The sequence below is a fragment of the Trichoderma aggressivum genome (assembly GCF_033847375.1).
Source record: "Trichoderma aggressivum f. europaeum strain CBS 100526 chromosome Unknown scaffold_036, whole genome shotgun sequence".
NCBI lineage: Eukaryota > Fungi > Ascomycota > Sordariomycetes > Hypocreales > Hypocreaceae > Trichoderma > Trichoderma aggressivum.
Genome location: NW_026946402.1, coordinates 194,896 through 210,524, shown reverse-complemented (window position 1 = coordinate 210,524; position 15,629 = coordinate 194,896). Strand labels below are relative to the sequence as shown.

The 15,629-nt window shown below is 53.0% G+C and overlaps 4 protein-coding genes across 4 annotated transcripts; all 4 read right to left on the bottom strand.

Annotated features, from left to right (window-relative positions):
- Positions 1 to 57: 57 nt before the first annotated feature.
- Triagg1_7859 (uncharacterized protein) lies at positions 58 to 1,207 on the bottom strand (the record flags this gene model as incomplete). The annotated part of the gene is made up of 2 exons (XM_062902641.1): positions 58 to 1,038; positions 1,109 to 1,207. The coding sequence occupies 2 exons, from the start codon at positions 1,205 to 1,207 to the stop codon at positions 58 to 60; spliced, it is 1,080 nt and encodes a 359-aa protein (XP_062753192.1).
- Positions 1,208 to 2,047: 840 nt separating this feature from the next.
- On the bottom strand, positions 2,048 to 2,419 carry Triagg1_7858 (uncharacterized protein; the record flags this gene model as incomplete). Its single annotated transcript, XM_062902640.1, has 1 exon — positions 2,048 to 2,419. The coding sequence occupies one exon, from the start codon at positions 2,417 to 2,419 to the stop codon at positions 2,048 to 2,050; it is 372 nt and encodes a 123-aa protein (XP_062753191.1).
- Positions 2,420 to 2,947: 528 nt separating this feature from the next.
- On the bottom strand, positions 2,948 to 5,395 carry Triagg1_7857 (transcriptional regulator family: Fungal Specific TF; the record flags this gene model as incomplete). Its single annotated transcript, XM_062902638.1, has 2 exons — positions 2,948 to 4,687; positions 4,757 to 5,395. The coding sequence occupies 2 exons, from the start codon at positions 5,393 to 5,395 to the stop codon at positions 2,948 to 2,950; spliced, it is 2,379 nt and encodes a 792-aa protein (XP_062753190.1).
- Positions 5,396 to 9,197: 3,802 nt separating this feature from the next.
- On the bottom strand, positions 9,198 to 10,318 carry Triagg1_7856 (uncharacterized protein; the record flags this gene model as incomplete). Its single annotated transcript, XM_062902637.1, has 2 exons — positions 9,198 to 9,686; positions 10,079 to 10,318. 2 exons carry the CDS (start codon positions 10,316 to 10,318, stop codon positions 9,198 to 9,200), a joined length of 729 nt encoding a protein of 242 aa, XP_062753189.1.
- Positions 10,319 to 15,629: the final 5,311 nt, after the last annotated feature.

Below are 15,629 nucleotides of genomic sequence, written 5' to 3'. Positions count from 1 at the left end.
CAGCCAAACGCCCTGCGCATCATCAAACTATTTCCCTTGCCACCAATGGTTTATTCTTTACGGTGTTCTGCACGCCATGGCCGTCACCGTCGTCTTCCCCTTCTTAGTCTTGGTCGTTGGCAACGGCCCGACGGAATAAGGATACGCAGCCGTGGCCCAGACCAACGCACAGTCACCACAGTCCTTGTGCGCCGTCGACGTGCGAGTGGCACTGTAAATCTTTCGGACGCTGCCCAGCCGTGACGGGAGGAGGTTATAATAATAGGCGCACCCCACCTCGTCACGCCCCTTGGGGAAGTCCGTGTAAGTGGTAAGTGCCGGGGGCCAATGATCAACCCTGGTGAGGTGCGTGAACACAACAGATCTCTTGGAAAGTACGTGGTACTGTGTGGGATGAGGTTTGCATTTGAACAGCGTCGTCCTGGAGGCCTGTATGGCCGTGACTGTGGTGGTATAGGTGGGGAGCGGGACGGGCTTGTAGCCCGGGGAGAAGAAAGGGACGGTCTTGACGGCGGTGCACCGGCCGCAGTTGACGAGCTGAGAGACGGTTGAGGTGGTGGTGTAGACGGTGCTGGTGCCACCAAAGTCGAGCGAGGGGCCTAACATGCGTCGAGATGTGCAATCCGAATTCTGGCGCTTGAAATGTTCAACGAAATATCCAGGTTCGGAATCGTCATCCAGGTTGTCGCCGTCATCGTCATCGTCATCGTCGTCGTCGTCGTCTTCATCGTCTTCATCGTCGTCCTCATCCTCCTCGTCGTCCTCGTCTTCATCCTCATCCTCATCTCTCTCCTCGACATCCTCCTCATCAACATCAGGGACAGCATCTTCCCCCCTTTCTTCAAGAACGCCCATCTGAGGAGCCGCCAAGCCACCGCAGTAATACCGAGTGCTAGTCACCGCCGTAAGACCACGATCGAAAGCCACCGCCGGGGGCAACGTCGGAAGCGAGCCATGGGCGCAGTCAACAAGCGAAGTTTCAACCACCACGGTCAACTGCCTGGTCATTGTCACAAACGACGGCATGGGAAAGACCGTCTTTTGATGAGAAAGTTAGTTTTGTGTGTTTTCACGCAATGTGAGAGTGGTCTTTGAGCGAAGAACGTACCGGCGTTGTCTCGTTGAGCTTATAGACGGGGCTTGCCGTGGCAGCGAGAGCGAGAGCGCCCACGGCGAGGGCGGACTTGAGTGAAGGGAGCATTGTCATTTTTGCTTCTTCGTTTTGTCTTGCGCGTTGTTTGCTTTGGGTTGGTTTGTGGGAAGAGAGTAATCTTAGAATGCGGTATAAGAGAAAAGAGAAGAGGAGGGAAAAGGGGGGAAGAAGAGGGAAGAGCGCCATTATATACATCAACTCATAAACTATCAGGCGAAAGTCTTTTTCTAAGCGTCAACAGACAAAGCCAAAAAGTAAAAGAGAAGAAATAAGATAAAAAAGGGGCAGAAAAGAGTTAGAGTTTCCAATATACCACTGCCTACCTACTATTTGAGGTATCCCCCGCAACTTCAAGTGCCGCCTCATCTTAGGCTTTCTGCGTAGGTACTTAAGACATAATGTAAAGGTAGATTCTGCAATAGGCTCAAGCTTTGGGTAGGTAAAGTGAAACCCCACCGAGGCCAAAGGATAGACGATGGCAATTGTTTGAGTTGGCGGCAGAATCCAATCAGCTGGTGGCGTTTTTGCAGTCGATACCATGGATACGGCTACTTGAAGCTTGGGGAGTATCGTGAACTGTATACAGGCGATAAGAGTCTCTATTCCACACATTATCTGCAAAACAAAGTTCAATAATCGTAAATTGCACCAACAAGTTGACCATCTCACAAGACGTAATAACAGGTATAATAGCTTTTGTAACAATGGCCCGTATAAGCCCCTGCAGTTTACGGAATCACTAGTTGACATGCTTCGAGACAACTGAAATCCGTACTAGAGTCAAACAAAAGGCCGATCAATAAAATACATCCCATACTTTCTCCATCCTACCCATCAAAAACTAAACAGCAGCCATCTCCCCACCCCCTCACCGATACTTTCTCACCACCAAACTCAAGCCGTAGGCGCAGGGGTTACAAAGCAAACAGTGCGATAAGTCGTCGAAGGTGTCGCCACATGCACCACCGTCGAAATGATCTTGGCAGGACAATGCACAGCAGGAACCGCCGTGACTCGGATATCCGTGCAGCCATGGCAGTCCACCGGGTCATCAATCGTGACGGTCGACGGATACACGGTCATAGTCCCATCCCAAGAGCACTGCGCCCAGAACGGCGGCGTAGAGAGGCGAGACTGTGTGAGGGTCATGGTGGACGTGCAGCCGGGCAAGGTGCTGGGGATGACGATGTTGTCGCTCGGCTCAGCAGTGGCCAGCTTTGCGAGGAGCGTGGCGAGGACCAGGACGTTGGTTTTGAGAGCAGTCATGATGGATGCGATTTGCCTGGGTTTGAAGCGTCTTGAACTGATGCAACTTTGGATCTCGTTGGTTGTTTGTATTGGAAAAAGCCGAAATCGACAATAGTAGAGCTGCCACCTCGATCCTTCTTATAAGAGCCCCTTTCTTCCTCCATGCAAGTTATGAGGGAGACGAAAAGCTGAACATGGCGGTGTCACCTGCAGGGAGGAATCCTTTTTCAACTCGGAAGAAACGTAACTCGACGCAGGAGCAAAAGAGAGACACTTGACGTAGCTGATGCCTCTTCGTCCACCCATCGACCAACAGCATTCTGTACAAGAGTCAACGGGCGCTGCTGTTTCGGGCAGGTGGGAGGAGTGCGTGAACGAAAGTGCCAGAGACAATGTCTTGCCTTCCCCAGAAAGCGGTTAGTACTATCACGAAAAGAAAAAGGAGGTTCTCAGCAAATCTATATATAGAGTACAGTAGAGCGGAACTGTTTCTCGAGTGGAGTGGCATCATCACAGACCCCAGATTCTACTTGCCTACGCGTATACCTAAAACTCACCAATGTCAAACCCCAGCTCCTCCATGAAATCACCACTGTCAAATTCAGGATCCCACTGCGGAAACGAGATGCCCTGCCCGTCCTCAAACGTCCAATCCTGCATCCAGTCCATAGGAATGTCCCCCAGGGAACTGCCATCGAGGCTCGCTGTCTCAGCCTCCCACTTGGACCTGGGCAGTCCTTCCCGCTCGGCGACCTCCTTGAGAATCTCGAAGCACTGCTGGCCAACCTCCGTCGCCGCTTGAAACATCATGCGCGTCCTCTGCTTGGGATCGACGCCCTGCTCCAGGGCCTCGACGTGCGCGAGGCAAGCTGCCGCGAAGATGATGCCCTTGATGTTTGTCTCTCCGGACCGAACTCGTTCGAGCTTCCACGCCCGCGTGGCTTCGAGACGGGCGTGCAAATTGGCGCTGCCGACCGTGGGGAGATAGCCTAGGCTCGTGGGCTGGCCGGCCTTTGCGTTGAGAAGCTCGATTTGGACAATGATCATGGCCTGCGATGCGACGTTGTGGAACATGCCCGTTCCGTTGGTGACCAGCCTCTTGAGGTCTGCATCCATGGCTTCGGAGGCGACGGTTTGCTCTTGACACCAGGCATCCGGGAATCCCCAGATGTGTGTAATCTTCATGGCGCTGTCCAGACACATTTGCCGGGAAAAGTAGAACCTGGCGTCGTTGAGATACTTGACAATAATCGGTTGGTGGAGTGCGTGGAAGCAGCGGTAGAGACAAATCTCCGTGACCAAGACGTGAAATTGTGTAACTGGTGAGTTCGGCACCGCTTGGAGAGATTGAAGAGCCTCTGAGATGGCCCGGCAGGCCTTTGTCAGGTCTGAATTCAACCGCAGCGTCTCTTCATAGTGGTCGCCCGGCCTCGTGTTGTTGACGTGGTTGATGAGGTTCATGCGAAGCGGGATCGTTGCCAACAGAGCCCTCAGGATGGACGTCTGAGTGGGCACCTTTGGGCCTTTCATGTTCAACCTGCCATTGTCCTTTTCGTCTGTGAGTTCGTCGTCGTTCAAGTTGGCGGGAGGAAGAGTATCGTAGTGAGCTGTAGACAGCAGTGGCGAACCGCCGCCTTCGAAAGATAGTTGTAGATTCAGCTCCAGGACAGTCGCCCACAAACGACGCCGCATCTCGGCTCGATAGATCGTCAGGTCTCCGAGATATCGCGGATCTCGGTGAAGGCCTACGAACATGGCATTCCTCACCAGGTTTCCAGCCATCATCCACACCATGTCCACGCCGACGTTGCAGGTCGACTTGGCGAGGAGCAAAAGACACTGTATCTGAATGCCCTCAATGTTCATCCTTTTCTTCTCTGGCGGAATCATGAGCCACATTTGGGCTTCAAAAATGAATTGCGTTGCCATTGGCCTCAGGGAGAAGTGATCGTCGTACAACGCCGCTCCGAGCGCCAGGACCAGCTGGAGCAGGATGGGAAAAGATTCGTTGGACGGGTGGCTGTCCTCCCAGAATCTCGCATATTCAGCTTGAAACGTGGGAATGTGAACAACTCGGAAGACACCCTCAAAAGTGCGGAGATAGTTTTCCACGAGCACATCCGCCAGGTCTCTGGTAGGCATATGGGCTCCGAGATTAGTAGAGGAGAGCGGCTTTAGGCGGTTTTTCTTGATCTTGCGGCCAATTGCTTTGCATCGAAGGAGTGATGCATATAATTCACCCTGATTAATCTTGTCTTGACCGACAATATCATGCTCAACTTTGAGCTGGAAGAGAATTCTCATTAGCCAAACAACGCTGCATATCAAAGAAAAGAAAGAAGAAGAAAAACTCACAGCATTGACACCATATATCCAGTGGGTGTGGCCGAAATACCGGGACTTGGCCACGAATCCATCCCCAGGCTCCGCCATCTCCGGTGTAGACGGACGCCTCTTCTGCCCATCTTGAGCATCGTTGATTCGTAGAGCTTTGGCAAGCTTCTCCTCCAGCTGGTGAACCCGGGCAACGAGCCAGTCGACATTGGGCGACGACGAGGTGGAAGAAGACGCAGCCAGCGAGCTGACGACCTTTGACGAAGACGCGCTGGTAGAGTCTACGCCGACAAACGGCAGAACGGGGTGAAGCGAGTCCATCGTGTCTGTTCCTGGAGCTTCGGGCCTCGGTTCCGCCGCCTTGATGGCCCTCAACGGACTCTTTGCCGCACTATCGACCGCTGAATCCCCGTTGCCGTTGCCGTTACCGTTGGCCATGAGATCCAGCTTCTTGGCCCGCCACGCCGGGATGTGAACCGGCGCATACGTGCAGCTCGGGGCGTTGGACTCGATGCATTTGTTGCACGGCTGCGTGCGATCGCAGCGAATCTTGCGCCTCCGGCATTGCTCACAAGAGAGCGGCGGTCGACGGCGTTTCTTCTCAGCAGGGTTTGGAGGAGGAGGAACCTTTGGGATGTCGTCAATCGATACGGGATCCATGACTTTGACCAGGTGGAGCTGGTTGTGCAACGACTTCGGTGATTTCTCTTGTTTGTGTTTTTGTCTTGGTCTTCTTTACAGTAGTAGGTAGAGGAAATTGTCTTCAAATCACGAGGTACGGCCTAGCACCCGTGAAATGACGCACGCAACAGCGGCATCCAGCGGATATTTTCTCCGAGAATGAATTGCAACGTTAAGAAATGCGCGCGAAACATCCAGAGCCCCCAAAGGATTCTGAACCATGACGGCAAGGCGTAGCTACAGCAGCAGCTTGAAGCTCGGAAAGCGGCGTATTCGAAGCTGCTGCTCGGTGTTTTGGCGGCTGCTCATTGGCCAGCCTCGGCCAATTCACCGAAGCGGTTTCCAACATCTACATACGAGCAAAACTACTAATAAGCCACAGAACTACATACCTGTAACGAATACATACAGTATCGCAGCCTCGAGATCTTGATTTCCCCCCCCAAAGGGCTGGGCCCAACCCAACTCGACACCCCTTTGCCTACCCAATACCGGCATCGGTGGAACTGCTCTTGAAAGGGGAACGCTGCTGCAACTGGCTACTCCGTACACGAGCAGTGCCAGGCAGCCGTATAACGGTTAGTACGGAGCACAGTAACTCAAATTCCATGCAACTCCGTAACCTTGGCCGTCCGTTCGAACCAAATCTTCAACCAGGGATCACGCCTAACTCCCCGGGCGGCCGCGCATCTTCCCAGCCAATGTAAGACGACTTTTCGACACCATTCTCGCTTCGGACGCTCGGGTGTGCATTCCGAAGCCTCCATTGTCCCGTCGTCTGGGTGAGTGCCGCGGAAAGTGACTAAGCGGGTGAATCAGACAACGTCTGTGACATGACGCCGGAAACTCTCTGCCGTGATGCCTTGTTGTGCATCTTTCATTTCTTCCTTCTTCTCTCCTGATCCATGCGTTTCTCGCCAAAAGAATTACGCCCGTTCGACACAAATTGTCTGCAGGGAAAGGGAGCTGTGCTTGCGTCGTTGCCGGGGCCTCGCACCATTCTGCACCGTATTAGCGCCTAAAATAGGCGCCATGATAATCTCCGTCGGGCCAACACAAGTAGCGTGTATGTGCTGTACGTTGTATAAGTTGCTCCGAGTGATATCGCAACTCAACAACAACCTTCAATCTCAAACCCTTAGATTTTCTTCTTCTTCCCCATAAGTTCCTCGCCCGAGGATTCTCGGCGATGTAACGTACCTAGGTACCTTGGTATTCGACTCAAACTATTACCAGCATCAAAGAAAGCTAAAGAATGCAAAAACTCGCTCGGAGAAATGCGACGGTCAGCAAGGACCCGCCATCGCCGTGTAACCCCTCCATCTGTTGTTCGAACCTTGATTAGACCCTTTTGCCGCCTGTATCCCGGGTCAAATACGACCGACAGAGGAATTTGCAGCATCCGCAAACCGATGCTACTGTAGTCCTCACCGAGCTGTCACTAGCACTGCCAACACAGGTTAGTTTACCTGACATAGTCCTGGTAGCTGCAGGGTCCAAATCATCCGGTCCCTTGCCCTGAGCCCTGTGGATTCACCAACTTGCAAAAGCCCTGGGCCATATTGATCCCGTCTCGTTGCTCGCTCCATCGACTCCCCTCTCAATATCACCCCAAACAGAGAGAATGTCATCGCCGCTTTCCTTACAATGCACGGCTTTTGAACCTGCGAGCGCATACTCCGTAGAGGCCATGTCCAACAGTCGTGCCGTGTCTCAACCTCGTAACCTTCCACCGCTTGCTCGAGCAGGGAAGTCGTCGGCCAACCCTTTTTTCCTTCTCGGGAAAGGTTATCACCGTTAAAGTTTCGACTCATGCCCGTGCGTTCAACTCCCGTCGCCTCCTCTTGTCGTTTGGGGTAAAGCTCATGAAGAAACTTGCATGCGTCCCCCTTGCTCTCTGGAAGGGTTATCAAACGGTGCTAGCCAGACGGTATAATGCGATGCTGGTACAATTACTCCGTGCTAGGGCTGATCGGTAGAATGTCTTCTTTCCCTGTCTGTCCGAGTTCCCTTGCTCAAGTAGAGGCAAGGTGAGTGTGAAAATCGCCGCCATTCAAGCAGAAGTGCTCATCACCCTTGGTTGGAGGGTAAGCGTATCAAACGCAAATCGTTACCGGGTTGTCACCATCTGGATCTCAGGCCGAGGCTCGTGAGCAGCCTAGACAGACCACGGGCTGCTGCTATTCGGCGGTACTTGGATATTCCCCCGTCAATACGGTGATCATCTCATCGCATCAGACGGACGTCTTATCACGTTTCAATGCGGTTAGTGCTCCGTGTTGCCGACCGCGCTCCTAACCCAGATTGAGGTGGTGGAAGCGCATCCGTCTCAGAGCAGAAAGCTGGCTCACCTATCATGACCGACGGCCAAGCCGTGACCGAAGCGGTGGCGTTGCGGGCTACCACAAACGAGGGCTTCCGAGCGTATTATTTTGTCAAGATGATGTTGGACTAACTATAGATTGGATCAGCACCCGTAATGTGCCAAAGAGAAACGCTGCTTACCCGTCCGTTCCGCACCGTTTTTTGGCGCTTAACAAGGTGAAACTAGCATCGCTACAGGGCTTACTTCAATCCTCCTTGATGATGGGTTCAATTGCTTACGGCTTACGGGCAATCAAGACGGAAACGCAGACGAATGTGCTAGCGATGCGTCGCTTGAGGTGCATCCCGACAGTGTTTTGGACTCCCTGGCATCCCTGATGGCAACTCTCGCAGTCTTGATCTTGGTTCCGTCTGACCGGCAAAGACGGCGGGACAGCGGGAAAGGAAAAAAAAATAAGAAGGAATCGCGGAAGTCTCGAGAGTGGTATACTCTTGCATCGAATTGTGTTTGAAAGGTTGCATCCTGATGTCATTTTGGTTCCTTGGCATCCAATCCACCGTAGAACCGCTTCTTGACCACTCCGTACGAAAGTATAGGTATTCAAGACCACGTTCCAAAACGGTTGCCAGATAAGGAACTTGTCGACAGCGAGATCGGTGATAAACGAGCTCGAGACAAGGGACTGTCGCCAGTCCACTTCACATATGCAGACAGCCCGGCCGCTTGGCAAAGCCCGCCATGCAAAGCCGTTCGGAAAGCTGCAATAAGCGCCAGAAGGTCCATCGGCCACCGTATCTCCCCTTTCCTCTTTCGTCTTGTCTTTTGCCTATCCGGAAAAAAGAAAGAAACAGTAGCAATGGTAACGTAGAATCTCATTAAGGTTCACGGGCCGAAAGGAGAGTTCCAAAAGTTCCACAGATGCCGGGGATACGATGCAGGAAGAGAAGAGAAACGACACGACTGACGGAAATCTTTCCAAAACCGCCGGCCGGCATTCACTTACTAGGACTTCTCGTACTTTTTTCGTGTTCGCATGATCTGCAGAAGTTTCAAGATGCATTGCTATGATATCAGTCAACGCACATGCAGTGCAAGTATAAGGCCACCTCGAAGCTACGGGGGGCCTCTGCCTTGACGCAAGGATGGAGACGAGTTCCGTGGCAGCATCTGATTAGAGAGGGTCTTATCCTCCGCATTAGTGCCGCCCAGGATCACGCCGGAAAGAAGAGCCTTCTTAGCATAGCTCTCGTTTCTAGAATGGCGTTCACTCCGAACTAAATCGATACATGTGGTCAGCCCTGCATACCACTTGGAAGAATGAGCATACCTCGTGATAACTGTAGCTTCATTTTTGGCCATCTTCTTTACCCGTATGTGAAGCGAATTAATCGTTAAACTCATTCTCCAAAGCCTCAAAGCTGCTCTGTTGATTCTTTTTAATACCAGGTAGTATCTTTAAATCTCCTCCATATCCTCCAGGTCATCGAGAGCCGGATAGTCTCCAATCTCCACCCTCTCTGGCCTCACAAAGACTCCATGCTTTAGCTCTGAGGGTTGTCCCCAGTAACGCTTGCCTGAGATGCTGCCGTCATTCTTCCCCACAGGCTCATCCAGATGAACCCCCACCCACGGCCCAGCACCATTGGGAATCTCTTCAACGTCGCCAACGTACTTGACCTCACCTCGACGAGTGTCCTCTCCACCGACGCGGCATCTCTTGCCAACTTGAATGCCACGCTGGGCGACTTCTTCCTTGAGGCCAGCCACCCTAGCCTCCTCGCGGCTTGGCGCTGTAGGGTCAAATCGGCCAAGCTTTTCCGTCTTCTTCCAGGCTAGCACGGAATCTGTCTTCTTCTCGTACTCCTCATCGGGCATCACATACTTATCCACGCCTGAAGTATCGGTGAAGTTGGGCCTGGCTGTTGGTGGGCGGGTGTCAACAACCTACGAAATCATGGCGTGTTAGCTTCGTCTCCATCTAGGCCCCCCCTCTTCTCTGCCGTCTGCATCCCCAGCAAATGCAGAGAGGCGCTCCATTATGGACAGCAGGGGGCACGCGCCCAGAAGAAAGGCGTTTGGCTGCCCAAACCTCGATGAAAGGCCCGCTTTGGGATTTCACCAGTTCTCTTTCAGGCGCTGAGCTGATTGCAAAGCAACCCTCCCCCTCCCCCACGCTTACACGTAGAGAGTAGAAAAAGCGAGAAAATGAAGGGAGGCAGGAAGAGAGACAAGCAACCCGAGACGTCTGCGCTGCATAGCAGGGTATGAGGTAAAACGCCACATCCCTGGCCAGCAGCACCGTCGGCGGCTAATGAAATCGACAATGGCTGACTTACATGCAGCTCTGCATACGGAGCCAGGGGAAAGCTGGACAACCGGACCGCGTCCTCATCTGCTGCGTCGAGGGGGATTTTTTCCGAGCCGGCTGACGTTTTGAGACTGAGAATCTGGCACGAGGGGGGAATGCCTGTGACAGGCTCGAGTTTGGTCTTGAGCTGGAAGATTGTCCACGAAGGGGTGATGCGCCGCTCGGAAGCAGCGTACTCCGAGATGACCAGTAGAGGGACGTCGGCCATGGCGTTGACGGGGTGAGTTTTTAGCTCGGCAAAGGGACCCTTTTGGTTTGGAATCTGTGACGTTTGTCGCTAAGGAATCAAACGTTGTGGTGGTTGGTATCAATTCGGTAGGTTTTTTTTTTGAGAGGACGAGAAGCGGCTGCTCTCCCACCGTCACTTCGGACAAACTAGCGGGGTTTGCCCCTAGGATATCGACGCAGAATGGAGCACGGAGTAACTTGGTCAAGGACACTTGGCTAGTGGCCCAGGAAGAGACCTCGGAAGGCAGTAGGTTTGATGTGCCGTGGAATGGTCGAAGCAAGGGATATGACAGTGAAGCAGGCAAAAGGTCAGAAAGGAGAGCACAGTAGATTTCTCACGCCCAGTTATATATTGGCCAATTACTAACGCTATAATACTTGGTAGTAGGTAGCCAAGAGCGAAGGGCAGCAACGAAGCAGTTGTTTCCTCGCCAGGCCGTAACTGCCTACAGGTAGGAGGTACTAAGGTACTCGTATCTGGCGCCACAGGGGCAATGGGCGTTGTTTTGTAGTTGTGGAGGAGCGCAGTACCTACTGTCCAGCTGGCCGCAGAGATACAATGACAGGCACCGTATCAAGGCGTTGGGTAAAGTACTCAGTGTCCAACCAATGTTGGCAGGTACCTCTGGAGATCGCCAGCCACACTTGTCGCCCGCCACCTCTTACGGCACTATGGGCCAAAATTACAGGCTGCCTATAGGCTGGGGCGTCTCCTTCACATGGGCTCAAATCGGTACCTAACCATTTTCTCCCTTGGACCCTCAACTGCGCAAAGATGGAGCAGCGCTTCTCATGGGACGGTGGCCAGCGATTGGCTTCACCGCGGCTGCCTTGGCTTTGGGTATCCATTCAACAAGATAGATACCGTACCCAGCAGATGATAGGATACATAAGGTACCTAGCAGATCCATGGAGGCCTCGCCTGAAACCTCAGCAATGCATATGGATACTACCTATATCATGGATGTCAATCGAAGCAGCAAACAACAGAGCAAGCTCGAAGGATGGAAGAGAATACATACGTAGGTAACTCACCGCAGCCACCGTCCTTGTGCGAGCGCACAGTCTCCAGCAGGCCGTGGGAATCAAGAGCCGTGCCAGCACGAGGTCTCAGTCGGCTCGGCACTTGGGCATCAGTTCGGGGCCCTGCAGAACCCTTACCCACATGGCATCTGGCAAAGCAAATAGAGACGACACCGAAACCCTTGCCCGTCAACGGCTGTATCACCCGCCTCGGGGGTATCCGCCGACGGCTGCCTGTATATACCACGTCTAGGTAGCAGTAGACGGCCATGTCATAAATGACTAGATTAGTTGGGTGACCCTGTGTGTTTGCATCGGAGCATTGCCGCAGAGCCCATCTTGAATGGGTGGGTGGATGCATCAAAGAGGCAGGATGTAAGTGCCCAAGTAATACTAGGCCGAATCAATACAGGCGATGCTACTCTTGTAGGAATACCTACTACAACTGCTACTTGTATTCCGCACTACCTTGTCTGATCGGATAGAATACGGGTATGCCAACTATGTGAATCATAGATAGGCAAGGGAGCGATTCGTTGATACCGCGTGTACCTACTTGAGAGAATTCGAAGCGTTGTGAAGCTGCTCTGCAAGTGAGCAAAACGAGGTGTGTAGGTGGTCATGGGACGAGATCTACATGCCCTGGAAATGTCAGCATTTAACAAAGTCATTTGTCCTTTGATCTTGACATAACAATCTGGTCATTTCTGACTTGAATCGCTCTTCTGGGAGGTGATGAGATCGAGATAGTACTTAATGCCCAGTTCGCAGAGGTACCTACCTATGGATTTGATTACATGTAGGGTTATTGGCTCAACGTGACTCCATCGACTCTCTTCTATTGGTGTGCAGAATCTTTCACGTCACACAGCATACGGCAGCCTTGTTCACATCTAGATCGGAATGCGCTCCGTTCGAGTAATCAAGACAATAATGCAACTATTCTCAACCGTACACCGATCTGGGAGAGGGATGAACAAAGGGTGAGAGGGACAGGTCGTGTCCATCAGGAATTGCCGTCAAGCCCTCTCTCCCCTCATCATGATGAATGGGTGTCTTGGATTCCGCTGTGCAATGAACAAGCCTAAGCCTAAGCATATGCACAAATCTTTTGCATCGAACTGGGAGGCCATGTCTCAGTGTGCAAATATTTGCACTCGCATGTCATCGACGGGCTCGCTTCTCTCACTCACACGCTTCGTTGAGTGACTGATAAACGACGTCTTACCTTTGGCGGCTGGTAAATTACCCTGCTAGGTTTGAAGCAGCACCCCAGACCCCTGGTGGGATGATCCTGGCCAGGCATGAAGAGGGAGGCAATGCTACCCTAACTACGTATCACTCAAGCTCCTCCTCCCAACCTTCGGTGATCCCCCCGTCCTTTTGGAGGGGGCATCATGGCGCCTGGCGCCTGACCCGATACTCACCGCCGCCACGTCACGACCATCTATTGCTTGGATCATGTACAGCCTGCGTGTTCTACGTCGTGGAGGGGAGAGGGAGGTAAAAGAGGAGAAAACCGACGAGGCCCAGTAGCCGCAGCCGCATGTTATAGCTGTGGCAACAGTTCTGTAAAGCGGAGCTTCTCAAGCGGCGTGGAGTCAATACCTCTCTTCAGGTTGCGCTACCATGTGTGTAAGAAGACGCTCTGCATGCGGAGGACGGCGTTGGATTGGCTGGTAGGGCGTTGGAAATGGTCCTCCCGGACTCGCTGCCCACGCGATTGGTAACGGGCAAAACCTGCTGCACGTCCCGCGATGACAGACAGATGTGAGATATGATGTCCCGACCGGGGAACGGCTGCTGGAGCGACGTCGTCTGACAGGGATGTCTCTGGGGATGGCGTGGCGAGCCAGCAAAGCCTCCTGTGGATTCGCACATTCGTACTTGTAGCATCAACGGAGTTGGGCTGTCAACTTTTAGATGTAGATGAGGAGAGTTCATACGGCTGACCGATAACGTCCACCATGTCTTGAGCTGGAGAAAGTAGGGAGTGACCTTGTCGTCATAGTTTTATTTTTGGCAGCACAGAGCTGGCACATTTGTGCCACGTTAATGTATGCACCAGCAGTACTAGGAGCAAGTAGCATATAGTTGTACGAGGTATGTAGTACCTAGTATTTAGCATTGAAACAGTTGGTGATGGCGCTTCCGGGAGGCACCGCGGCAGATGGAGGGGCGGGATGTGTGCTCCGTACGGAGTGCGAGGCACGGAGTATTCGCAATGCTAGCCAGGGAGGGCTGGTTCATGAGCGAATCGACTAGGGCAGCCGCGGGCTGAGAAAATGGCTCTGGTGATCTGTATCCTTGCCTACACTCGCTACTCCGTACGGAGTAACTACTAGGCACCGTATTAATGCTGCTAGGTACGGAGTAGCTGCGTCCTGTTCTAGTACATACTGACCCTGGCAATAACTTAACATGGAGGAAGGGAAGTGGGAAGCGAAAGCGGATCAACTAGGGAGAATGCTGGCGGTTTTCGGTTCTCGCTGCTCAGGCATCAACACTTGAGCTCGGTACTTGTGGGCTCCTTACCGTAGCATGTACAATTACATGCTCCCATACCAATTAGTAGTGGCAATACCTAGTTCCAGGTCAGAGCCGCGCGGGTTGATCAAGCTCCAGCCCATGTGGAATAGAAAGCCTCTTTGGTCATTGTTCAAAGGGTGACCCTCTGTCCGTGGGGGGAGCCCGTCTGCTGTTCGTGTGCAGGAGCTCGATGTGTGCAGAGTGGACGTCGGAAGGGCCGCTGTGACATTGCCGATAAAAGCGGCTTGCTTTGTTCACCGCAGATCGTCGAGTGCTTCATCAAGCTCGTCTTGTGTCCTGGAGATGTTTGGCTGCGATCAAGCGTGCGCCTCTTGGAGTCTTGGTCCAGTAGCAGTTCGTAAATAGCGACTAATAGAGGTGTGGTGGACCTGAGACACAGAGGACATGGGGCATAGCAAGCAAACGGCGGCGCACCATGATTCAATCTCTCAAGCGGCTCGGATGACAGTGCAGCTGAGGCGCAGACCGCCGGCGGAACAGACAGCCAGCAGAGGGCCACGAGGGGCGTACGAACAGGATCTCGACGAGGTGGCAGTCTCATGCGGCTTGGGACTGGGCGATCATGGTTCGCAGTCAGTTCGAACGATGGTGCCCTGACCCTGGTCCGGCTCCTGAAGCCAACACACAGACACAGACACACACATACGCACACGCTTGGGCGAGGTGGTGGTGCCCATGCCCACGCCTCCCACGCCTCTTGCATGCCTAGTTCTCGTAGGTGCATGAGTGAGTACACAAACTGGCTGCTCGAGTTTCACGCACCGCCATCGTCGACGTCCTCTGCCTGCCTTTGGGCTGCCTGAGCGAGCAGAGTCTAGAGTGGTGGTAGCTTGTAGTTGACCGCCAATTCATCGGCAGCCCCGGACAGGTTCCCTGGGAGTGCTGATGGTGCTGAAAGTCAGCTTGCCTGGCCTGACGGTTCCTTTCATCCGCCATGGCCTGTTTAGTCCGGGGCGGCGGCGCAAGTCGAGGGATGGACATCGAATCATTAGTAGGTATGAAGTTGTACAAAGTCCAGAATTAGAGTGGTGGACAGGAAATTGATGGGGGGGAGGGGGGCTGGAATATTAGGTGAATGAAGTGGCAGGGCTGGGGGGCAGGCATGACCGACGCGTGCTGGAAGATGGGAGGTAAGGGTCAATAGGTACAGGTACCTACTAAGGTACCCGACTATTCTAAAAGTACATGTATGGAGTACCCGTGCCCGTGCCCGTGCCCGTACCTGTGCCTGTGCCTGTGCCTGTACCTAAAGGAGGCCGTAACAAGGCACTCGTGTCCCTTGTTCAACTTGTTGCAAGCCCAAATGCGTATGACAACAAGCTGCTAGCAGGTAATTAATTAATGTGCCCTATCCAGCACTCACGCCATAGATTCTGAAACCGCTTAATATTACAGGTCTGCTCAACTTGGTATCCTATTGGTGGTGGCGCTGCTGGGACTGGACGAGCCTGTACAACTTGGTATCGTTGATGCTATTTTTAAAAGTGTCGCTCGTCGGTGCCGAAGCAGCGCTCCATGAAGCCTCGTCCAACCCCAATCTGGAAAATACAGTAAGCGTAGATGGTAGCGATTGTCCGGCGAGCGAGTACAGTAGTCGGAGTAATTCCAAAGAGACCCATAAGAACAAATTTAGACGCAAGCCGGCGTTCTTTAATTACTACCAGACGTATTTCCTAGTGTGTGGCTTGAGGCGCTGATGGCTGACCAAGGGGCTGCAG